We start from the raw sequence: 25,947 nt of genomic DNA, 5'->3' as shown, positions 1-25,947 counted from the left end.
AGAGAGAGAGGGAGAGAGAGAGCATGAGGTATGACTTTATGGTGATGCAACAACGGCAACCATGATTAGATCCACATCTAAACGGAAAGGTGCCAGAGTTGATTCCTACATAAAACTGACGGAGTGGGGCGCCCGGGTAGCGGAGCGGTCTATTGCCAGCTGCCAACCAACACGGGGATCACAGGTTCGAATCCTCGTGTTACCTTCAGAGTATTCGGGTGTCACTGCAATAGCGCCTCCTCTGGTTGAGTGGCGTGATTTGACAGTTACAATTGGGGAGAAAAAGTGGGGGGGGGTAAATAATATAAAGTGAATCATAGAAACAAATCAGGTGATAACAGGAGTAGGACTCTAACGCCTCCCATGTTGGCTGTTTGTTTGGTCCCACCAGGAGCAGTGTGGTGTGGGGATGTAGCTCCTGCAGATCCTGTGGAGAGGCATTACTCACCGACACACACGGCCCCCACCAGTCACTGACCCACCGCTTTAAACAGGAGAACTGAGGGTGGGATGACGTGTGCATGCACACGTGTTTACACACACACACACACACACACACACACACACACACACACACACACACACATGCAAATATAGATCCACCAATAACACTGGACACAATTTGCAGTGGCTCAACTTAATCCTGCCCCTCTCTCCTTCGACACCTGATTGGTGAGGATGTGGGGGTGCATCCTCTTCTGATGACAACGTTACTCTCAGAACTTCTTGTAAAACCCATCTGACCAGTCTTGTCGTGCAGCTGCAACCCGTCACCCTCTCAAGCCTCAAGTCTCTTTTCTGCATATTTTGAGAAGACAAAATACTCACGTGGATCTCCAGTAAGGTCGACATCAATGTATTGACTAGCACCAGTTTTAGGCTGTATCAACAAGCAATAAACTCAGTTATATCTCTCTAGCATTAACATCACAAAAGTGTTTAAAGTTGGGGTTGTTTTTTTTTTGGGGGGGGGTTATGTCATAGGCAGACATTTATTGAAGCTATGGAAGCCCACTTCCGCCAGTAAAAAAGAAAATGCTCACAGTAAGTCAAAATTACGAGATAAAACGTCATAATTATGAGATAAAAAGTCAATATTATGAGATAAAACGTCATAATTCTGATAAAAAGTCGAAAATATGAGATTAAAAAGATATCATTATGAGATAAAAGTCAAAATTCTGAGATAAATCGTAATAAGTCATAATTATGCGATAAAAGTCAAAATTCTGAGATAAAAAGTCAATTATAAGATTAAAAAGTCAAAATTATGAGATAAAACGTCATAATTATGAGATAAAAAGTCAAAATTATGAGATAAAACGTCATAATTATGAGATAAAAAGTCAATATTATGAGATAAAACGTCATAATTCTGATAAAAAGTCGAAAATATGAGATTAAAAAGACATAATTATGACATAAAAGTCAAAATTCTGAGATAAAAAGACAATTATGAGATTAAAAAGTCAAAAATATGAGATTAAAAAGTCATAATTATGAGATAAAAGTCAAAATTCTGAGATAAAAAGTCACAATTATGAGATTAAAAAGTCAAAAATATGAGATTAAAAAGTCATAATTATGAGATTAAAAGTCGAAGTTATTAAATAAAAAAGTCATAATTATGAGACAAAAATTGAAATTATGAGATAAGTGCGCATGCGCCCCAATGGTGCCATCTTTAAAGGTCCCTTCATCACCTGACTGGCCCGGCCATGCTAACGATACGCAATCCCAAATAAGCTAACTACATCAGGGGACTTGTGTAACGTTAGAGAGAAGTGTAAAGTCAGTTCCGCCGGTGGGTCACTGGTGGAACTGGGCTTCCATGCTCGTGGTTGTAACCCTAAACCCAAAAATTAACAAGACCGGCTCGAAATGGCTGCTTCACGTGACCAATATCAGTGTAACTGAGAGATTCCCTGATTTGGCAGTATAGCAGACCCCATGGCCAGATTAGTCCATCCAGAACCAACACAAATACCTGTCTGCTCATACTGATAGTAACCAAGCAAAAACACAGCTCGCTGCTAAAATATAACCTCAAACCCATTTTAGGAAAATACATATAAACTCTTGCAACCCTCATGCTATTTTCAATTGGAGAACTGCAAGCATGTCTATAAGCTGGCACCCTTGGATTTCAAGGAATAACCTGCACATGTATGGTAGATGTTATCCTCACACACATGTATGGTAGATGTTAACCTCACACACATGTATGGTAGACGTTATCCTCACACACATGTATGGTAGATGTTATCCCCACACACATGTATGGTAGATATTATCCCCACACACATGTATGGTAGATATTATCCTCACACACATGTATGGTAGATATTATCCCCACACACATGTATGGTAGACGTTATCCTCACACACATGTATGGTAGACGTTATCCTCACACACATGTATGGTAGACGTTATCCTCACACACATGTATGGTAGATGTTATCCCCACACACATGTATGGTAGACGTTATCCCCACACACATGTATGGTAGACGTTATCCCCACACACATGTATGGTAGACGTTATCCCCACACACATGTATGGTAGACGTTATCCCCACACACATGTATGGTAGACGTTATCCCCACACACATGTATGGTAGACGTTATCCCCACACACATGTATGGTAGACGTTATCCCCACACACATGTATGGTAGACGTTATCCTCACACACATGTATGGTAGATATTATCCCCACACACATGTATAGTAGACGTTATCCCCACACACATGTATGGTAGACGTTATCCCCACACACATGTATGGTAGACGTTATCCTCACACACATGTATGGTAGATATTATCCCCACACACATGTATGGTAGATGTTATCCCCACACACATGTATGGTAGATGTTAACCTCACACACATGTATGGTCGATATTAGCCTCACACACATGTATGGTAGATGTTATCCCCACACACATGTATGGTAGACGTTATCCCCACACACATGTATGGTAGACGTTATCCCCACACACATGTATGGTAGACGTTATCCCCACACACATGTATGGTAGACGTTATCCCCACACACATGTATGGTAGACATTATCCCCACACACATGTATGGTAGACGTTATCCCCACACACATGTATGGTAGACGTTATCCCCACACACATGTATAGTAGACGTTATCCCCACACACATGTATGGTAGACGTTATCCCCACACACATGTATGGTAGATATTATCCCCACACACATGTATGGTAGACGTTATCCTCACACACATGTATGGTAGATGTTATCCTCACACACATGTATGGTAGATGTTAACCTCACACACATGTATGGTAGATGTTATCCTCACACACATGTATGGTAGATGTTATCTTCACACACATGTATGGTAGATATTATCCCCACACACATGTATAGTAGACGTTATCCCCACACACATGTATGGTAGACGTTATCCCCACACACATGTATGGTAGATGTTATCCTCACACACATGTATGGTAGATGTTATCCTCACACACATGTATGGTAGATGTTATCCTCACACACATGTATGGTAGATAATCCTCACACACATGTATGGTAGACGTTATCCCCACACACATGTATGGTAGATGTTAACCTCACACACATGTATGGTAGATGTTATCCCCACACACATGTATGGTAGATGTTATCCCCACACACATGTATGGTAGACGTTATCCCCACACACATGTATGGTAGATGTTAACCTCACACACATGTATGGTAGACGTTATCCCCACACACATGTATGGTAGATGTTATCCCCACACACATGTATGGTAGATGTTAACCTCACACACATGTATGGTAGATGTTATCCCCACACACATGTATGGTAGATGTTAACCTCACACACATGTATGGTAGATGTTATCCCCACACACATGTATGGTAGATGTTATCCCCACACACATGTATGGTAGATGTTATCCTCACACACATGTATGGCAGATGTTATTATCCTCTTCTGCTGTCCTTTCTTTCCAATTATGCTTTCACTGGTGGACTAGAATGGCATTTTGTGTGCCAAGAGCTTTTAACTTACAAATGTCACCATTCGTGCTTCACCCGCACACACACGCACGCACACACACGCACGCACACGCACACACTGGCAGGCTCTTGTGTTGTTTGGACGCGACGCCATTTTCACACGGAGCAGCAACTCCACACCAGCATGATGTAAGAGGAAAGGGGATCCTGCAAGGGAACATGCCATAACAAAACGAAACAATCCTGATCTTTCATCTGAGAAGAGCTTCGCGAGCTGGTTTCACACCACCTATTTAACGCCGAGGGACCAGACGCACGTCTGAGTTCGCCTGGCTTCCGGTTTATGCATCGCAAGCGTTGCTGCTACGCCCGCTGTGAAGCCGCTGAGATATGCCGCGCATGCGCGTTGTCTACGGGCGCGCTTCGCCAGAGAGAAGGTCTTGCTGATGATTCGCCACGGCGGAGATGACGTAACTTTCGAACGCCCTGCCGGCCGTGACACCCTGAGGGCGGTTCAGCGGGGGTACGGTATGTGCATCTTCGTGTTTCTGGGGGGGGGGGGGCTGGAGTGTTTACAAGTCAACTAAAAGTGAGGGCGTTCCGAAGAACGTGCAACACACGTGAGACTGCAGAACAGGTTCGTCCCCCCGTCACGACAGGCCCATGGGGGTTGTTTCGTAACGAGCTGCTTCTCGTCACTCTTATCTGCCCAAAGCGTGTCTGTGCTCACCGCTGACGCTGGCTTTAAGGCGTCGTGTATATATGTCACGTGTTTATAGTGGCTCTCTTTATGTCACTGTAAATTATCTAATCAAGTTTTTTTAATAATAATAATAATAATGTAAACTACTAATAAGACACGTTAGTCCCTAACTAACGGGTCTGACCCTTTAGCCGAGTGGTTAGTGACGTCGCCTTGTGGTGCAGTACACCCCGTATCGAATCCCGCACCGGGCAAGAAAATAACCGGCTACATTGGTGGCAGCGGTGGGATCCGGAAGTGTGCAGATCCTCAGAAGTCTCTTCGGAGCGCGGGAAGAACAAAGCGCGAGGGCGCGCCTCCGGGGGGGGATGGTGACGACTGTAAACTACTAATAAGACACGTTAGTCCCTAGCTAACGGGTCTGACCCTTTAGCCGAGCGGTTAGTGATGTCGCCTTGTGGCGCAGTACACGCCGTATCGAATCCCGCACCGGGCAAGAAAATAACCGGTTACAATAATAATACACTTAATTTGAGCAGCACTTTTCAAATGCTCAAAGACGCTTTCCACATGTTAAAATAAACCAATGTCTTGCGCTACACTCACGGTGCCGGGTTTGAGAATACTGCTAAAACGCCCCACCCTGCGACCCAGTGCAGGAACTGGGCAAGAAATAAGGGTGTTTTTTTTCCACAACTGTTGAGGAGACGGGCAGTGTCACTGGATAACTTCTTCTTTTGGCTGTTTCCGTTCACCACAGGGGATCATCCGTTTCCATCTCTTCCTGTCCCCTGCAGCTTCCTGTGTCACACCAACCGCCTGCATGTCCTCCCTCACCACATCCATAAACCCCCTCTTTGGCCTTCCTCTTTTCCTCTTCCCTGGCAGCTCCATATTCAGCTTCCTTCTCCCAATATACCCAGCATTTCTCCTCCACACGTGTCCAAACCATCTCAGTCTTGTCTCTCTTGCTTTTGTCTCCAAACTGTCCAACCTGAGTGGTCCCTCTAATATACTCCTTCCTAATCCTGTCCTTCTTCGTCCCTCCCAACAAAAATCTGAGCATCTTCAGCTCTGCCACCTCCAGCTCCTGTCTTTTCGTCAGTGCCACTGTCTCCAAACCATATAACATAGCTGGTCTCACTACCATCTTGTAAACCTTCCCTTTAACTCTTGCCGGTACCCTTCTGTCACAAATCACTCCTGACACACTTCTCCACCCACTCCACCCTGCCTGCACTCTCTTCTTCACCTCTCTTCCGCACTCCCCATCACTCTGAACAGTTGACCCCAACTATTTAAACTCATCCGCCTTCGTCACCTCTACTCCTAGGCATCCTCACCATTCCACTGTCCTCCCTCTCATTCACGCGTATGTATTCCATCTTGCTCCTGCCAACTTTCATTCCTCTTCTCTCCAGTGCATACCTCCACCTCTCCAGGCTCGTCTCAACCTCCACATAGATCACAATGTCATCTGCGAATATCATAGACCACAGAGACTCCTGCCTGATCTCTGAAACATTCCATCACCAATGTGAACAAGAAAGGGCTCAGAGCCAATCTGCGATGTAATTCTACCTCCACCTTGAACCCATCTGTCACTCCTACCGCACACCTCACCACTGTCACACTTCCCTCATACACATCCTTCATCACTCTTACATACTTCTCTGCCACTCCCGACTTCTTCATACAATACCAAACCTCCTCTCTTGGCACCCTGTCATATGCTTTCTCTGAATCCACAAAGACACAATGTAACTCCTTCTGGCCTTCTCTATACTTCTCCATCTACATTCTCAAAGCAAACATCACACTTGTGGTGCTCTTTCATGGCATGAAGCCATACTGCTGCACATGTCTTGATGCATGCTCAATAATCCAGGTAAGCAAATCAAAGAAGGCTGCTCACTAATCATCACCTCTCCTCTTAACCTAGATTCCACTACTCTTTTCCATAACATCATGCTGTGGCTGATCAACTTTATCAACTATTACTGGACTATTACTTTCATGATTATGGGAAGTTAATCAAGGAGTCCTGGGAGATTCTCCACGATGTCAGGGACAGTAACTCCAGGAAATCAGCACGTGACCGCATTTTTGAAACGGATGTTTCGGACTATGGCGTCACCAATGATCAAGGTAGTGGGGGAAGAGAGGAATGGGTGACAGCATTGTCAGGGACAGTCTTGGGAGGGGGTGAATGTTGTTGGCCTGAGGAAGCGGCATTGGGACTAGGAGTGACAACCTGCCCAAACGCCAGTGAAGACAGTGCAGGGGGACCCATGCAGGTGGACCTACGGTGGCAGCAGCAGAGGGAGGTGTGTCAGCCGCCAGGGCAGCCGTTGCAGCAGGAGCCATCCCAGCTGGATCAGGGACCAGTTCCACGTGGGAAGGAGCAACATCGGCCATGGGAAAAGCAACAGCCACGGGGGCATCAACGGGGGGAACCATGGCATCAGCCAATAGCATGGTGCGGGCAGTGGTCAAATTTGGTCACATTTTCTGATGACACTGCATTGCTGACCCTTCTCTGAGATTCTGAATCAGTCCACGGGAACGTTCTCACTGACTTTACTTCTTGGTGTGATAACTTCCTGGACTTAAATGCTTCTAAAACCAAGGAACTTACTGAATTTAACAGCAACGCAGCCGGAGTGCATCATACATAATGAAAGTGTGGAAATGGTTACATCATACAAATATTTGGGCACCATTACTGATGATCACCTTAAATTTGATGTGAACACTGAGGCTATTGTGAAGTGGGGGCCACAGAGAATTCACCTTCTCCGCAAACTAAATTCCTTTTCCGTCAGTCCCACCAACCTCTGTCGCTTTTATCAATCTTTTATTGAGACTTCAGAGTTTTTCTTTTCATATGCAGGTTTCACAGCCTCACGGTAAAAGACAGAAACAGCCTGAACAGCACTGTTAAGTCTAAGATCACTGGAGTGAAACAAAGAGATCCGGGTTCTTTTTGCAACCAACAAATCCTCTAGAAAGCAGCAAGTCTTTCCGCTTCTTCTGGAGATGTTCTTGCAAGGGAATTTTCGCCGTTGGCATCAGGCATCTGGTGATGTTTTACCTGCTTGTAAAACTAGCCGTTACTCTAAATCATTTGTTCTGACTGAGAAATGTAAAGGTTTGTTGTATTCAGTCTATTCTAGGCCTGTGTTAGTTAGCTACTCCGCATCCTTTGCGGTGCGTATGCGACACCTAGTGGTGCGACTGGGTAGTGCATTTTGTGTCGATAGCTGTTGTTTGGAATGAACGAGTTCAGTTCCCACGCGTATCGAGCAGAGAAAGACAGTTGTTCTATAAGCGTCGGATCCTTGGAGCGATACGTCCGTAAGTGTTGTTTTTTCTTGTTGTATGGAAATATCACAATTAACACTTACGTGAGTATGCATGTAATAGTTATAAGCATGTAATTTCATGTTAGCGTAGCTCATTATTTTACCTCGTGTAGCTTATGCTAGTTAGCTACCTGCGTGTGAATGTGCGCGGGCTAGCTTGTGTGCATATGAAACAGGTAAAGATTATTTGGGTACTTAGTAATTGTGTTCTTTATTTGTGTGTCTTTAGTTTTACCAAAAAGGGAAAACCGAATATATGGAGTAAAGTCTTCAATAAACTTCCATCTGAAGAAGACGTCAAGCTCGAGCTACATTCATTCTCAACTTTATCTAGCCTATCAACATTATTAATTACTTGTGGATCTTATAGATTGATTCCACATTTAGCTCCCTGGAGTGTTATTATTTATTGTTTGTGTTATTATTTTGTTTGCATGTTACTGTGTTTTGTGTACAACAAACTGCTCCAAACAAATTGACCCAAGCAGGATCTATAAAGTTGTTTGTATCGTATTGTATCGCATCGTATCGTATTTTGTATCGTGTCGTATCATATTGTATCGTATCGTGTTGTATCGTATCGAATCGCATCGCATCGTATTATATTGCATTGTATCGTATTGTATCATATCGCATCGTGTCGCATCGTATTGTATCGTATCATATTATATTGCATTGTATCGTATCGTACCGTATTGTATCGTACCGTATTGTATCGTATCGTATCGTATCGTGTCGCATCGTATTGTATCATATCATATTATATTGCATTGTATCGTATCGTATCGTATCGTATTGTATCGTATTGTATTGTATCGTACCATATTGTATCGTATCACATCGTATCATATCGTGTCGCATCGTATTGTATCGCATCGTATTATATTGCATTGCATTGTATCGTATCGTATCGTATTGTATTGGTAAACTGATGTGAAATGTTTATGGGTGGAGGCAAGGTAGCTCGGGGTCTTTCCATCTTGCCATGTCCGACCAGCACCTCCAACCAGGTAGCCTGTGAGCTGGGAGTGGAGCAGGAGGAGAGCCGGCAACGAGATGATGAGTCCCAGAGGACGGTATTGGAGATGGCTGAGTTCATAACTTCGATCGTTTCGGACTGTATACCTGCAGGGTCAATAAAACGGATGAAGGGGGGTTTCAATTTTCGGAGCTCACCTGAGAGCCGTCGGATATCACCCTTGAGGCCACTAATGTCATTTATTGCTTTTAGGCAGCCCTGACGAGGCACAGTGATATTAAACCTTTTGATTGACGTTCACGGAAAAGAAAGTGGAAGTTAGCCGTTAGCTCTGCTAGCTGAGGGATGAGTCCACACGGTTCTCGCCAAGAGTGCAGGGAGTCAGTGCAGCGATCAATGATCGGGTAAGAGTCCATAAGATAGGCAAACCGTGAAACCAGTTAGAATAATCTCAAAATTTCTAGGAGTTGTTATCTGATCATACTCCATCTTCTTTCCTTCACGTGAAGCAGCTTCCTACTCGTACTGCTACCACGAACCACAAATTCTACCTCACTCCCATGTAAACAGTACTGCAAGCAACCTCAGTGCCCCACCCCCACCATCCCCATTCACCTCCACCTCATACCTGCTCCAGTATGGTCTTCCTCTTCTTGGTGTCGGTGACGGTGGACAGCTGCATGTCTCCCATCTTCTTCATCTTCTCGTCCATGTCGATCTTCTGCTCCAGCTTGCGGATCTCTGTGCGCAGCAGTCTCACCGTGTCGTCCCGGTGGTGCTGCCGGGCCAGGGCGGCGGCGCACGCTGAGTGGATCGCCGTGATCCAGTTCTCCAGCTCCGTCTGGCCCGACGTCTGGAGGGAGAGAAAGAAAGGGGAGGTGGGGGTGACTATCGACGATCCCTTTCGGTGGACGCCAAGTAGAGGGTGTGTCAGATTGGATGTGGGGCCACCTCCTCCAGGTTTAATATTTGGAGGAAGAGAGGGCCGGGAAGGCCGGGAAACATGGAATTCTTCATTATCACGATAAAGAGGGAAACTGGAGAAATGAACATGACACTGATATATCACCATATTAGTCTATATGCAAAACACTCTGTTTACTAATCCAACGAAAGATCAACACGGGGATCTCTGGTTCGAATCCCCGTGTTACCTCCTATTTGGTCGGGCATCTCTACAGACACAATTGGCCGAGTCTGTAGGTGGGAAGCCGGATGTGGGTGTATGTGTCCTGGTCGCTGCACTAGCGCCTCCTCTGGTCAGTCGGGGCGCCTGTTCAGGGGGGAATAGCGTGATCCTCCCACGCGCTACGTCCCCCTGGTGAAACTCCTCACTGTCAGGTGAAAAGAAGCGGCTGGCGACTCCACATGTATGGGAGGAGGCATGTGGTAGTCTGCAGCCCTCCCCGGATCGGCAGAGGGGGTGGAGCAGCGACCGGGACGGCTCGGAAGAGTGGGGTAATAATAATAATAATCCAACTGAAGTTGATAATATAATAATGACATTCTCAGATATTACTTCCTTAATCCTCATGTTCTGTTCACTAATTAGCAGTGGATGCTAATTGTTCACCAGTCATATTAACCCAAGCCACTTTTGGATTTTATACCGATACAACTGTAGTATTTATCTAAAAATACCCAATATGCCTTATCCTTATCTCACTTATTACTAATATTAACTAATATTAACACTGTTTATGGTTAGTCGTTGTAATTTCAAGCGGGTCGTTTTCACCCAAACAGAACACGAGGGTTAATATTTCAGATCTCGTTTTGTGAGAAATTAATCTAAAATATCGCCTCATCACTGTTCATTCAAATAACTTGTGTATCGGGATATGATGATACTCAAATGTCATCATATTACAAATACCATTGAAAGACGATGGATGATAATAAGTGATCAGCACCAAACTTGTGTAAAAGAAGCGGTGGACTAGATCAGAGTCTCCCTGATGAAGGTACACATAACCCCGCAGCCGTTAGATCCCACAGGAACCACCCACCCCGTGTCTCCCCTAGTCTGTCCCCCTCCCATCCTTCCTAAAATGGAGATAAATATACGGACTCGGCTGACCGATCTGGTCGAAATCATGAATGAACAACGTGGAGAAATAAATACTTGATTAGAAAGAAATGGAGAGGCTGAGTATGGACTCACTCTACTACTACTACAACAACAACTACTGCTACTACTAATACTGCTACTACCACAACTTCTACTACTACTACTACTACTACAACTACTGCTACTACTACAACAGCAACAACAACAACTACTGCTACTACTACAACAACTACTACTACTACAACAACAACAACTACTACCACTAGTACAACAACAACTACTACTAGTACAACAACAACAACTACTACTTGTACAACAACAACAACAACTACTGCTACTACTTCAACAACAACTACTACTACTACTACTACAACAACAACTACAACTACTACTACTACTACAACAACAACTACTACTACTACTACTACTACAACTACTACTACTACTACTACTACTAGAACAACAACAATAACAACAACTACTGCTACAACTACTACTACTACTACTACTACTACTACTAAAACAACTACTACTACTACTCAAACAACAACTACTGCTACTACTACAACTACTACTACTACTACAACAACAACTACTACTACTAGTACAACAACAACAACAACTACTGCTACTACTACAACAACTACTACTACTACTACAACAACTACTACTACTACTAAAACAACAACTACTGCTACTACTACAACAACTACTAATACTACTACTACTACTACAACAACTACTACTATTACTACTAAAACAACAACTACTGCTACTACTACAACAACAACTACTACTACAACAACAACTACTACTACTAGCTGCTCCCGTTAGGGGGCGCCACAGCGGATCATCCGTCTCCATCTCTTCCTGTCCTCTGCGTCTTCCTCTGTCACACCAGCCACCTGCATGTCCTCCCTCACCACCTCCATAAACCTCCTCTTTGGCCTTCCTCTTCTCCTCTTCCCTGGCAGCTCCATATTCAGCATCCTTCTCCCAGTATACCCAGCATCTCTCCTCCACACATGTCCAAACCGTCTCAGTCTCGTCTCTCCTGCTGGACTCAGGGACTCACTCTGAAGTCTTCAATGAGAAAGTCTTCAGCATTACGACAGAAACAATAGTGGACACTGATGGACAGATGCCGTGGACACTGATGGACAGATGCCGTGGACACTGATGGACAGATGCTGTGGACATTGATGGACAGATGCTGTGGACACTGATGGACAGATGCCGTGGACACTGATGGACAGATGCTGTGGACACTGATGGACAGATGCCGTGGACATTGATGGACAGACGCTGTGGACACTGATGGACAGATGCTGTGGACATTGATGGACAGACGCTGTGGACACTGATGGACAGATGCTGTGGACATTGATGGACAGATGCTGTGGACATTGATGGACAGACGCTGTGGACACTGATGGACAGACGCTGTGGACACTGATGGACAGACGCTGTGGACACTGATGGACAGATGCTGTGGACACTGATGGACAGATGCCGTGGACATTGATGGACAGACGCTGTGGACACTGATGGACAGATGCTGTGGACATTGATGGACAGACGCTGTGGACACTGATGGACAGATGCTGTGGACATTGATGGACAGATGCTGTGGACACTGATGGACAGATGCTGTGGACATTGATGGACAGACGCTGTGGACACTGATGGACAGACGCTGTGGACACTGATGGACAGACGCTGTGGACATTGATGGACAGATGCTGTGGACAGCCTGTGAGTCCCATCATCAGGCTGTTTGAGAGGGCGGTCAGTACAGACTCATCATGGGTTAATCATTCATCTTCCCATCCATCGACTGGGTGTCACATGGGACAGCGGGGTGAATACTAATAGAAAGGCTTGATGTCACACAATGGACACGCTGCAGCATCACTGTCACGGCCTGTCAGCGTGGCCTTTAAACATGTCACACACACACACACACGCACACACACAACCTTATCTACCACACACACATGATGCCACGCACATGTCGCGCTCACAAGCACACACCCATGAAAAAATGCGAGAACACGCGCGTGTGCACACACACACACACACAAGTACATGCATACACACACAAACACTCGCACACATGCACGCACACACATATACACAAACACTTGCACACACACATGCACACACGCACGCACGCACGCACACACACACATACACAAACACTCGCACGCACACGCACATACACGCACGCACACACAAACACTTGCACACATGCACACAAAGAAACTCGCATAGACACACAGACACACACAAACACTCATGCACACACACACAAACACAAACACACACACACAAACACTCATGCACACACACACACAAACACACACACACACACAAACATTCACACCATGCATGCACACACACACACACAAACACTCGCACAAACGTACGCACGCACGCACGCACGCACACACACACACACACACACACACACACACACACACACACACTACTACACGTACACAACCACGCCTCTAAAAGTCATCACCTTTCTCTTGGGAGCTATGGGGAGTTGAGGGAGTCGAGGACAGTTGTGGGTCTCTGAGTGTGTGTGTGTGTGTGTGTGTGTGTGTGTGTGTGTGTGTCTTCAGCTAGCTCTCTCTCTCTCTCCCTCTCACCTGAAACAGGAAAGCGTCTCCCGCGGAGTTGCTGAGGCAGAAGACGAAGTCCTTCTTGGGATGCTCGGGCACAGCCTGCACGATGCTGTTCTCTGCCCACAGCGCGTGCTTGGGCACGCTGGTGTGGTCGATCCCTGACCGGCCGTCGGTCTCGTAGAGGAAAAGGGTGCAGCCTAGAGCCGTGCGCAGGGAGGAAGAGGGAGAGACGAGGAAGGACTTCACTTATCACTGACGGTACACCCACTGCACATACACCCGTTATCCCAACTGAGAAACCTATTTCATTAATTAACCCAAATTAATTAATACAATTTTTCAACAACTAATCTATTTCATTTCATTTTAGTAATTGACTCTTGAGGTAATATTCATTTTTTTGATTTTGATATACTTTATTGATCCCTGCAGGGAACGCACCCTCTGCAAGTTAACCCATGCTAGCTGTGTAGCTAGGAGCAGCGCATGCAGCGCCCGGGGACCAACTCGTGCTCGTCATGCCATGCCATGCCTTGCTCAGGGGCACAGACTGGAGTATCGTGTCTTTCCGATGGCGGGGGAAACCGCAGCCCCCCGGAGAAAACCCACCGCAGACACGGGGGAGAACGTGCAAACTCCACACAGAGGACGACCCCGGATGACCCCCAAGGTTGGACTACCCCGGGGTTCGAACCCAGGACCTTCTTGCTGGGAGGCGACAGCGCTAACCACTGGGCCACCGTGCCGCCCCGAAGAAATAACAATGGCCGAGCAATAAATTGTGATATTATAATATACCATTTATTTATTTATTTATTATAATATTAATATTTTCTCTATTACCAAGGGTCATAAAAGTAATCATCTTTTACTGCCAGACAGCACGCGGCACATGGGGTGACTCCGGCAGGACAGGAATAAATGAAATGTCCATGATGGATGCAAGTCATGATCCCAGTAATGACTGCTCCAGTACCCCCTCGGCGCTAATCTGGAAAGAATCGAAAAAACAAAATGGTGGCCAACATTGTTTGTGCCCGGGCCAAACAGACAGCGCAAGGTCTGGAGAAGCACAATGGCACAATCTGATGAGGGTTTCTGGCAAAGGGGGGGGGAGAGAGAGAGCAGGCATTACGGGAATGTCGTGGCAGACGCTGTTTTTGATGCGTTTCAGATGGATGGGATCGGATTAGACACAGATGCCGCCATGAAATTAGATTGTGCCGAAGCAGAGGAGAGCAAATCCGGGCCGGACGGAGTCGCACAGCACAGAGGAGAACCAAGGCCAGGCGCCGGGACGAGACTGGCGTTATCTCTGGATCTGGTGGCAGGGCCGGAGAGTAAAGGTGCGGGGGAGGACGCCGCATTCGAAGAGGCAGAAGAGTCGTGAAATTGTCACTGGTGTTTTTTTTTTGACCCACTAGTAAGATGGCGGCTCCTGCAAAAAGTAGGGGAAACCACCGGATGACATTCTCATGTCCAAGAAAGGACAGACTGAGGGCGTCCAGGTAGCGTGGCGGTCTATTCCGTTGCCTATCAACACGGGGGTCGCTAGTTCAATTCCCCATGTTACCTCCGGCTTGGTCGGGCGTCCCTACAGACACAATTGGCCGTGTCTGCGGGTGGGAAGCCGGATGTGGGTATGTGCCCTGGTCGCCGCACTAGCGCCTCCTCTGGTCGGCCGCTCAGGGCGCTTGTTTTGGGGGGAATGGCGTGATCCTCCCACGCGCTACGTCCCCCTGGTGAAACTCCTCCCTGTCAGGTGAAAAGAAGCGGCTGGCGACTCCACATGTATGGGAGGAGGCACGTGGTAGTCTGCAGCCCTCCCCGGCTCGGCTTGGAAGGCTTGGAAGAGTGGGGTTATTGGCTGGATACATAAGGGAGAAAAGGGGGGAAACTCCAAAAGAAAAGAAACAGGAAACAACAACAACACAAGCTTCAGTAACTACAGCACCATATCATCACATAGTCAATGGTGGTGCACTTGGACCAAACTCCATGTACACAGACTGTACCGTCCTCTGTTAGCACCACCTAAGGATAACGTGTCACACTTGGGCAGTAAAACACTACAGGACAGAGAGGGGGGGGCATGTGGGCAGCATTACAGCTGTAGCAGCTTGTAAATACTTGCTGGTACATGCAGCAACTGCAGGATTGGCTCGCTGAACGGGAAAAGACCATTTTCTCCGTACGTGAGTTACACCAAAGCGGTCCAGGTTTTAATAGACAATATAGACGGTGTGTACTTCCTGGATGTGCACATTATGAGCAGTGAAATTTCCCTTCAACTGCGTTATGAGCTGAGCCTTGCGATGACCAAATGGGTTGGTTGCTTTACTTTGAGGTGCAGCAACCTCTTTACGTCAGCTGGTCGGTGCTCAAACTATCTCTACAGCACATGACAGCTAACAATGCCTTGTACATTCATCCAGCCGTTATCCAAACCGCAGGGAGGTGGCGAGTATTGGGCCAGATGTCCTACTTGCCAAAAGGAATGCGAAGCGGCGATGCGGCCTCTCGCTTCCCGGTTTAGTGATGGCCGCGAGTCCATCAGCGCCTTAGCGTATGGCCGCTCCTGCACAAATGTGTCCGCAGCAGCACCTTCTCGTGGTACCTTCTGTTTTCACAAAGTCTGCTGTGGGGGCGACCGGGTTCCCGGCGGTATAACCGGGTGGGTCGACTGGACTAGTTAGCCTTGGTTAGCAGCCAATCTAGGAGGAGGACAACTCTGATTTAAAACCTCCGCTGCCTTGCGGGTATACTCGGCTACGGGAAAGGCTTCGGGAAGAAACCCGGAGGAAAAATCTGCATCCGTCTCCATTGCCAGTCGTCTTGCTAGTCTTGCCACTGGTAGTGGGTGGTCTCGGACGAGAGAGTGGGGTTGATGATGCGCAACTCTTCCTCACTTTAATCACTGCACAAGTCATCCGTCATCCACCGCAGGATGACTAGATGGTCCTCGTTGCTGCGACGGATGAATAACGAAATAAAAATCCAAACCGCTTCTCCTGCTCTCAGGGTCGCGACCCTATCCCAGCAGTCACTGGGAGGCAGGTGGGGAGACACCCTGGTCAGGCCACCAGGCCATCACACAGGGCCCACACACACATACATTCACACCTAGGGACAATTTAGTACGGCCGATTCACCTTACCTACATGTCTTTGGATTGTGGGAGGAAACCGGAGCACCCGGAGGAAACCCACGCAGACACGGGGAGAACATGCAAACTCCACACAGAGGACGACCCGGGACGAACCCCAAGGTTGGACTACCCCGGGGCTCAAATCCAGGACCTTCTTGCTGTGAGGCAACTGCCATAACCACTGCGCCATCGTACCGCCCACTTGTAAATTAATTCAACAATTTGGTTATTCGGCACTTGAAGATCAAGCTGAAAAGCAGATATGACCAGCTCACTACTATGAATGCTCTAATGGGTTGGGGAAATGTGGTTGAAGAAAGTGAAAGAGTATCACTCTCTCCTCCCTCAACAATCATCATTGAGGTGCCATTTCGCTAGGCATTCAACTTCTGTAATGGAGCTCTTACTATTTAGCAATAGAAGGCTGTGGCTGCCCTGGTCATATCCCATGTGTGTGTGTGTGTGTGTGTGTGTGTCCAACAAAGACCTCAACGGCGGAACTGGTGGAAGATGTCTCCAGGTCACAATGGCAGTGAAGGCAGATGAAGGCTGCAACAGAGGGTGGCCCCAGTTTCTCCATGCCATTGGACTCTGACCACCTCCTGCCAAGGACCGTGTGGTGGCTGAAGGTGCATCAGCCACTCCACATAAAAAGCTGTCACGCACAGGCGTCCTCCCATAAGGGAATTAACCCATAAACATCCTGGGTCAAAGCCCTGTGGTGATCAGGGAGAAGTGACAGGGGCAGGACAGTGAAGTCTGGTAGCCCCTAGCCACAACCTGGCCATAAGCAGTGGATGTATGATCAGTCGCTAAGCGCTTGGACTGAGGCAGAGGGGCTTCTTGGCTGCTGCACCGACACCCACAACTGAGCAGCCCTATTTAGGATCTGCTCTGCTCACCCCAGTTAGGGAGGGGGCTAGAAAAGGTGCCCTAAACATAGTCTGCCTCATATCTCCTGTCTGGACCAAGCGTATCCAGAGGAATCACCACTATGCGGTCAGAAACAGAAACAGAAACTCGTATATTTTGGAGCCTGGAACATACGAACCCTCATGGACATTCAATCTAGCGCTCGACCTGAAAGGCATACTGCCATCATCGCCTGAGACCTGAAGAGACTCCAGATTGATAATACCGCACTCTCTGAAACCTGACTGGCGGATCAAGGGTAACTGAAAGATGAGAAGGGTGGTTACACTTTCTTCTGGAAAGGTAAAGCAGTTGATGAGCTGCGGAGCTACAGTGTTGGCGTTGCCATCAAAAACAGCCTCATTTGCCACCTTGCTGAGCTTCCTCTTGACATCAATGAATGCCTGATGGCAATACAACTGGCTCTTGTAAATAACTAAGGCTTCACTATCATCACTGCATATGCTCTGACACTTGACTCGCAAGAGGAAGTAAAGGAGACCTTCCATGCTGACCTAGACAATGTTCTAACCAAAGTCCCGAAGGAGGATAAGATAATCCTGCTTGGAGATCTCAATGCCAGAGTGGGATGAAATTATAACTTCTGGAGAGGCATAATTGGCAAGGAAGGAGTTGGAAACACAAAATCCAATGGCATCCTGCTATTAACAACATGCTCAGAACACAGCCTAACCATCACCAACACACTCTTCTGCTAGATGAACAAATTTAAAACAACCTGGAGGCTCCCTCATTGTAACATTTGGCATCTAATCGACTACATTATTTTCTATCAAAGAGACCGATGAGAGGTACTTAACACCAGGGTGGTGATCAGTGCAGATGGCTGCTGGACTGACCACCGCCTTATCTGCTCCACCCTGTCCATTCATCTTCGCCAGAAAGCAGAGCTGCCCAAATATACACCTCGAATGAATGACTGATACCTCCTCTCGTCAACAGTTCCAGGCCATGCTCAGTACATCCATGCCCAAGCAGTATCCAGATGATATTGAAAGCCACTGGGATATGCTCAAGACTGCAGTCACTGGCACCTGTAAAACCACTCTTGGACATAAGATGAAGAACCACCAAGACCGGTTTGATGATAATGACCTGGAAATCCAACAGTTAATCAACATCAAGGGGCAAGCCTTCACCATCTGACAGAATGACATCAACTGCCAAAATAAACTAGCTGCTCATGCAAGAGTCAGCCATCCAAAGCTACGTCAGGGAATTGAAGAACCAATGGTGGATGAAGAAGGCCCTTGAGATTCAACACCTTGCAGACTCTGGAGCTAACAGAGGCTTCTTTGATGCTACTAAAGGTATACAGTATGGTCCCAGCCACCACTGTCTAACCCCATTTTGCTCCAAATATGGGCACACACTGCTAACAGACAACTAATCAATCAAATACAGGTGGAAAGAGCATTACCAAGACCTTTTAAACTGTGACTCGAGCCCTGAGATAGATGCTTCCAACAACTCCTTCAACAACCCAAAGAGGAGGACATAGCAGCACCAACTAGTCTTAGAGAAGTCCAGGATACCATCGGGAAGATTAAAATCAACAAGGCTGCTGGTCCTGATGGAATATCGGCAGAAGTACTGAAGGCAGGTGGACATACACTCCTCAGACATATCCATGTCCTGATACTTAAAATGTGGGAAAAAGAGGAAATCCCTGTGCAACTTAGGGACGTACTCATTGTCTCTATCTTTAAGAAAGGGGACAAAGCTGAGTGCAGAATCTACTGTGGCATTTCCCTGCTTTCCACCACAAGGGAAGCTCTGGCTAGGGTCTTGGCCAACAGACTCCTCCAAATATCAGAGGAAATTCTATCAGATCCCAGAGCAGTTTTCTTCCTAACAGAGGCACCATGCACATGATTTTTACTGCTTGCCAACTTCAAGAAAAAGCCCAGGAACAGAATCAACTATTGTACATGGCCTTTATAGACTTAGCCAAAGCCTTTGATTCTGTAAACCACCAGGCGTTCTGGCTTTTTCTATCAAAAATAGGCTGCCCTGACAAATATATCAGAGCACTATGACTAATACATGACAATATGTCAGCTAAAGTACTCAGCAGCTATGGAGATGAGACAGAGTCCTTCAAGATCCACACAGGAGTTAAACAAGGCTGGGTCTTTGCCCTAACCCTGTTCTCTGTCTTCATTGCCATCATCCTCTGCCTCACGGGCCCCAATCTGCTTCAGGGAGTCAAAATCATGTACAGAACTGATGGGAATCTTCTGAACATTAACAGATTCAGGGCTCTGAAGGCAATGCCTTAGTGTCCCTCGTAGAAGAGAAACCACAGAGCATGCTGGATGCCTTTCTAAAGGCATACAAGTCGCTTGGCCTGGCCATTAAAAAGACCTATGTCCTCTGCCAACCCCCCCCCACCCAACAATAAATATGCCTGCTCTTCCCCCATCCATCTCTGTAGACAACACCAGACTAGAATATGTGGAATGGTTTCTATATCTTGGTAGCCTTCTCTCCTTCAAAGCTAACATTGACATCAAAATACACCATTGTCTCAGCTGTGCCTGCCAGGCCTTCTCGAGATTGAGAAAAAGGGTTTTTGAAAACCACGACCTTCAGGTCAGAGCAAAAATTCTGGTGTACAAAGCAGTAGTGTGGCCCACCCTACTGTATGGGTCAGAAACATGGACAACATATAGCAGGCACCTCAAAGCACTCCAGGCATACCAACAGTGATGCCTCAGGAAGATCCTAAAGATCAGCTGGTAGGATAAGCACACCAACTTCAGCGTCCTTGAGGAGGCCAACATGCCTACTATAACTGCCACCATCGCACAACATCAGCTGAGATGGACTGGCCATGTCTTCCGTAGGTCTGACTCTCGCCTCCAAAACAAGTCCTTTACTCTCAGCTTGTGACAGGACGCTATGTTCAAGGAGGACAAAAGAAGCGATACAATGATAACATCAAGGCCCACATCAAAATGTTTGGAATCGACCTCAACACCTGGGAAAAAAACAGCAAAAAACAGGGAGGCCTGGAAACTGGCTGCCCGTGAGGGTGCTGTGCACTTCAAACATAACCTACATCATGCTGCTGAAAACAAGCCCAGACTCAGAAAGGAGCTAGTTACCAGAAAGGCCCAAACCACATCCTCAACCATTCCATCACACCCTTGCCCACACTGCCCCAAAATATGTGGCTCCAGGATTGGCTTCTATGCCCACATGAAGACCCACAAAGACCTAGAAGGGCAGTCATACTCAACCCCGAGTGACTGTAGATGATGATGATGATGATGATGATGATGATGTGTGTGCGTGTGTGTGTGTGTGAGAGAGAGAGTGAGTGAGTGAGAGAGTGAGACAGAGAGAGAGACAGAGAGAGCGCGAGTGTAACTGAGTGAATGTGACACACAGACTTACTGGGGGGAGGAAATGATGCTCCTCGCTGAATAAATTAAGGTTTCCTTTGATAAAACTTTCTCTGGATAAAAAGGATTTAAAAAGTGCTAAGTGACTCATTTCTCCTGCCAGCAACATGAGCGGATAATCTGCAATGCCCTCAAATGCTTAACCACACTTGGCAGCTGTGGGGAGAGACGGAACATTAATGGGAGCCTCGGTCTGATAGCACGGTGGGTGTTCTACATGCAATGAAGTTAAAGGTTTTACTGGCAGTGCACGAGCACTGTGACCAACAAATAAGGGAGCCAGCATTATAATATACAAGCCGAATTCAAACATAATGAATCCAATTTCAAACATCTTCAATTTGGACTAGATAGAGGACGTCGCCTCTTCTGGGCTACGACATGAGCCACAAGATATGCTGGAGGGAGAGAGAAGCATCCCCCCTTCTGACGCCAATGTCGCGAATTCAGGGGGCAGCCGGGAACCTCCGCAGCCGGTACGCGAACCTGGGTCTCCCGCACCACGGGCGACTACGTTAACCAGTCAACTAAAGGGTCCGACCCGTTAGCTAGCGAGTCTACACATCCGTGGTCGTTACACTACCCCCCCTTCGGGAAGTGCGTCCCCGTGCTTCAGCATACCAGCTCCCTCGTGCCTCCGGGCGCACGCACCTCCGCACCACGGGCGACGACGTTAACCAGTCGACTAAAGGGTCCGACCCGTTAGCCAAGGGCTAGCGAGTCTACACATACATGGCCGTTACCCTACCTACCCCCCTCCCCTCTAGGAAGCGCGTCCCCGCTCTTCAGCATACCAGCTCCCTCGTGCCTCTGGGCGCATGCACTTCCGATGGCCTCACGGTCTCACCATCCAACTTCTGACACCATTATAGTGAATTCGGGGGGCAGCCGGGAACCTTCGCAGCCGGTATGCGAACCCGGGTCTCACGCACCACGGGCGACTACGTTAACCAGCCGACTAAAGGGTCCGACCCGTTAGCCAAGAGCGAGTATACACCTCCGTGGTTCTTACACTAGTGTAACGTGCATGGATAAGTAGACACGTTGGTCCTTGCTTAGCGGGTCGGACCCTTTAGTCGACTGGTTAACGTTGTCGCTTGCGGTGCAGGAGATACGGGTTCGAATCCCACTTCTGACACCAATGTAGCGAATTCGGGGGGCAGTCCGAGATACCGTCGCCACAGCCGGGACGCGAACCCGTATGTCCTGCACCGCAAGCGACAACGTTAACCAGTCGACTAAAGGGTCCGACCCGCTAATCAAGGACCAACGTGTCTACTTATCCATGCATGTTACACTATGTTTTAATAAGAATCGAAATATTGCAGACCAGTCAACTCTCATTGTTTTGAATTTAACGGAGAAGTTATGAGACCTAGCCGACCAATAGATATTTCCCCATGAAATAGTTCAAGGTATAATTTTTGTCAGGTTTGTACCAGATACTTGTAGAGCAGAGTTGAAGAACCACGAGGGCTGAAAAGTAACTATTTTTTGTAGTGTTGAGGAGTTGTTCTTCAAAACAGAAATGGGACAGAAAATTATTATAGCGAATTCGGGGGGGCAACCACAAGAACTGCCGCGGCCGGGACGCGAACCTGTATCGCCTGCACCGCGGGAAACATTGCTAACCGCTCGACTAAAGGGTCAGACGGGTCAACCCCGTCAGCCGGCGAGCAACGTGTCTACTTATCTATGCACATTACATTATCCTTTGCTATTTGATTATGTAACGGAAGCCTTGATAGCACCTTTCAAAGAAACCCAGTAGTGTTTCCACTTGCGCCGGGTGGCGGGCTCCACCTTCTTGCTCTTCTTATGAACCAGGAAGTTCTTCACGGCCAGAGCCCCCGCCTTCCGGACAGTGCCATGGGCACAGCCAATCACGGTGTCTGATGGATAGGCGGCGCTTAGAGTGCCGCTGCTGCGCTCGTCACTCACCGCAGAGCCCGCCTCCTCCACGCAGTCCCGCCCCTGATGTGGGTGGAAGAAAGAGCGGCGTTAAGGGGGGGGGGGTGCACACAGACACACACACACACACTAAGGAACAAATGGTAACCCGTGCCTGATTGTCGAGCTCCTTTCGGAAGTTCTCGTACACTTCCCCCCTTCCTCCCTCCCTCCCCCCTCCTCCGCTGCTGCTCCCGCTGTCGCTCCCGTTGAAAATGCTGCTCTCGGTGGCCGAGTACATGGAGAAGGAGGCGGACATGGCCTTGCAGCGCCGCGGCACCAGCTCCGCGTCCCCGTCCAGCTCGGCGGCGACTCCGTCGATGCCGCTGTCGCCATACTCGCTGCCCTCGCCCAACACGCCGGAGATGTCCTGCGGGGCAGACGCAGAGGACACACACCGGTCTTACGGATCACCAGCGGAAACACAGAGGGGCATGCGGAAGGACGCAAAGATTGACACTGACACGCGCGCGCACACGCACACACACACACACACACACACACACACACACACACACAGTAGGCTGAGAGAGTGACAATCTCCAGACCAGGGTTACTGGGTTCATAGTCGGGGGCGCAGTGTGTGTGCGTGTGCGTGTGCGTGCGTGAGTGTGTGTGCGTGTGTGTGTGTGTGTGTGTGTGAATGCTGCTCTCTGTGATTGTGTCAGGGTGTGCGTGTGAATAGGCAGATCATCTGTTACTGTGGTCTGTCTGTGAATCTGCGTGCACACGCGCGCGCACGCGCGCGCACGCACACATAATAAATAATACATATAATAAATAATAAATACAAGTATGACTTGGCACATGTGAACACAACTGCGTGTGCGTGTATGTTGGCGTGCGAGTCTACACGTGTGCGCAAGCTGAAATTAGAACAGCGCCACAGTGCGGTTAGACAGAGTATCTATATGGTCAATATGTTGCGCGGGAGAGCGGCGCCTCCCCCCTTCCCCAAACTCCAGCTCCCTCCGCTCCGCGTCTCTTTGTTTTCCGGCGCTGCCCGTCTATTTTTACCCGGTCTGGCTACCCCCCCCCCCTCCTCACTACCCCCCCCCCCACCCCTCAGCCTGGCTAGATGAATTTATAATGAGCACTTAAGATGCTCTGCCGTCTCCCGGGCTGCCGGGGATTCTGGGAAAAGACTGGAGTTCAGCTTTTGCCCCTTGAACGCCTTCATTGTTTGGCAACGTCTCACATGAATGTGTGTGTTGACCAGTGGATGTGATGTCGGTACTGCGCCGCCCGGGGAAACTCGTTAATTGCTTAATTGGTTAATTAGTTGCTTCCATTTATTGGCTGGGCGGTAACTTAGTCGCACATTTCTACTTTGAATTAACCGTAAGGTCTGCAGAAATGCTTTTGATTGAAGTCTAAGATGTCGCGTGTGTGTGTGTGTGTGTGTGTGTGTGTGTGTGTGTGTGTGTGTGTGTGTGTGTGTGTGTGTGTGTGTGTGTCTGCCATGTGTGTGTGTGTCTGCCATGTGTGTGTGTGTGTGTGTGTGTGTGTGTCTGTCATGTGTGTGTGTCTGCCATGTGTGTGTGTGTGTGTGTGTGTCTGCCATGTGTGTGTGTGTGTGTGTGTGTCTGCCATGTGTGTGTGTGTGTGTGTGTCTGCCGTGTGTGTGTGTGTGTTTGTGTGTGTGTCTGCCATGTGTGTGTGACAGAAGACTGAAAAGTTGTTGTTGGGTTTTTTTTTTTTGCCTGAAATTCCCATCCCTATTTTTACACACACACGTCCATGCAAATATGGACACACACACACACACACACACACACAGACACACACACAGACACAGACACACACACGTACACATGGCAGACACACACCATCTTGTTTCCGTGCACGCTCAACACAGACACAGGAAGTGTCCCTCAAAAAAACCAAAACAACTGATGGTGGGTGTAAATGTCCTGTCATGTCAGTGAACCCTCAGAACTTCCTGGACTCCAGCGGTAAACAAACTGCTCCGTATCGGCTGTGGGGGGGGGTCGGGGGGGTCGGGGGGGGCTTTTCGGGATGCACTTAAGGACCAGGGAGAACATAAAGTTTCTCTTCGGGATTCTGAGTTTTCTCGAGCAGACCTCGGACATGAATATTTGAAATGTGTTTTGTCTGCTTCATACATCTATTCAGACACGCACTTATTTATTTATTTATTTGTTTATTTCTTTATTTATTTTCTCTCTTTTTTGGCCCCAATCGTACCTGGCCAATCCCCCCCCCCCCCCCCCGCTCGCTGCTCCGCCCCCTCTGCCGATCCGGGGAGGGGCTGCAGACTACCACGTGCCTCCTCCCACACACGTGGAGTCGCCAGCCGCTTCTTTTCACCCGACAGTGAGGAGTTTCACCAGGGGGGACGTAGCGCGTGGGAGGATCACGCTATTCCCCCCAGTACCCCCCCCCCAACAGATGTGCCGACCGACCAGAGGAGGCGCTAGCGCAGCGACCGGGACACATACCCCACACCCGGCTTCCCACGCTCGATGGTGTTTCAAGCCCCCAACGTACTCTTCCAGGCAGACTCCCCGCCCCCGACAGTTTCAGCCAATCACAGCACTGGCGCTAAGCCTAACCCGTGCTGTGATTGGATGAAACTGTTGGGGGCGGGGAGTCTGCCTGGAAGAGTACATTGGGGGCTTGAAACACCATCGAAGGCTTCCCACCCGCAGACACGGCCAGTTGTGTCTGCAGGGACGCCCGACCGAGCCGGAGGTGACGCGGGGATTCGAACCGGCGATCCCCGTG

General features: G+C 48.1%; 1 protein-coding gene across 1 annotated transcript in view; it reads right to left on the bottom strand.

The window, feature by feature from the left end:
* Positions 1–25,947, bottom strand: part of tiam1a (TIAM Rac1 associated GEF 1a) — a 90,086-nt gene that overhangs the window by 49,623 nt on the left and 14,516 nt on the right. The window contains 6 exon segments of the mRNA XM_056284335.1: positions 9,070–9,200; positions 9,252–9,312; positions 9,683–9,907; positions 13,783–13,955; positions 23,001–23,223; positions 23,315–23,569. Of these exon segments, the coding sequence (XP_056140310.1) occupies positions 9,070–9,200; positions 9,252–9,312; positions 9,683–9,907; positions 13,783–13,955; positions 23,001–23,223; positions 23,315–23,569 (1,068 nt within the window).

The sequence above is a fragment of the Lampris incognitus genome, chromosome 8, assembly GCF_029633865.1.
Source record: "Lampris incognitus isolate fLamInc1 chromosome 8, fLamInc1.hap2, whole genome shotgun sequence".
Classification (NCBI taxonomy): domain Eukaryota; kingdom Metazoa; phylum Chordata; class Actinopteri; order Lampriformes; family Lampridae; genus Lampris; species Lampris incognitus.
The sequence above is the reverse complement of the archived record's forward strand: the minus strand, read 5'-3'. Positions and strand labels throughout refer to the sequence as shown.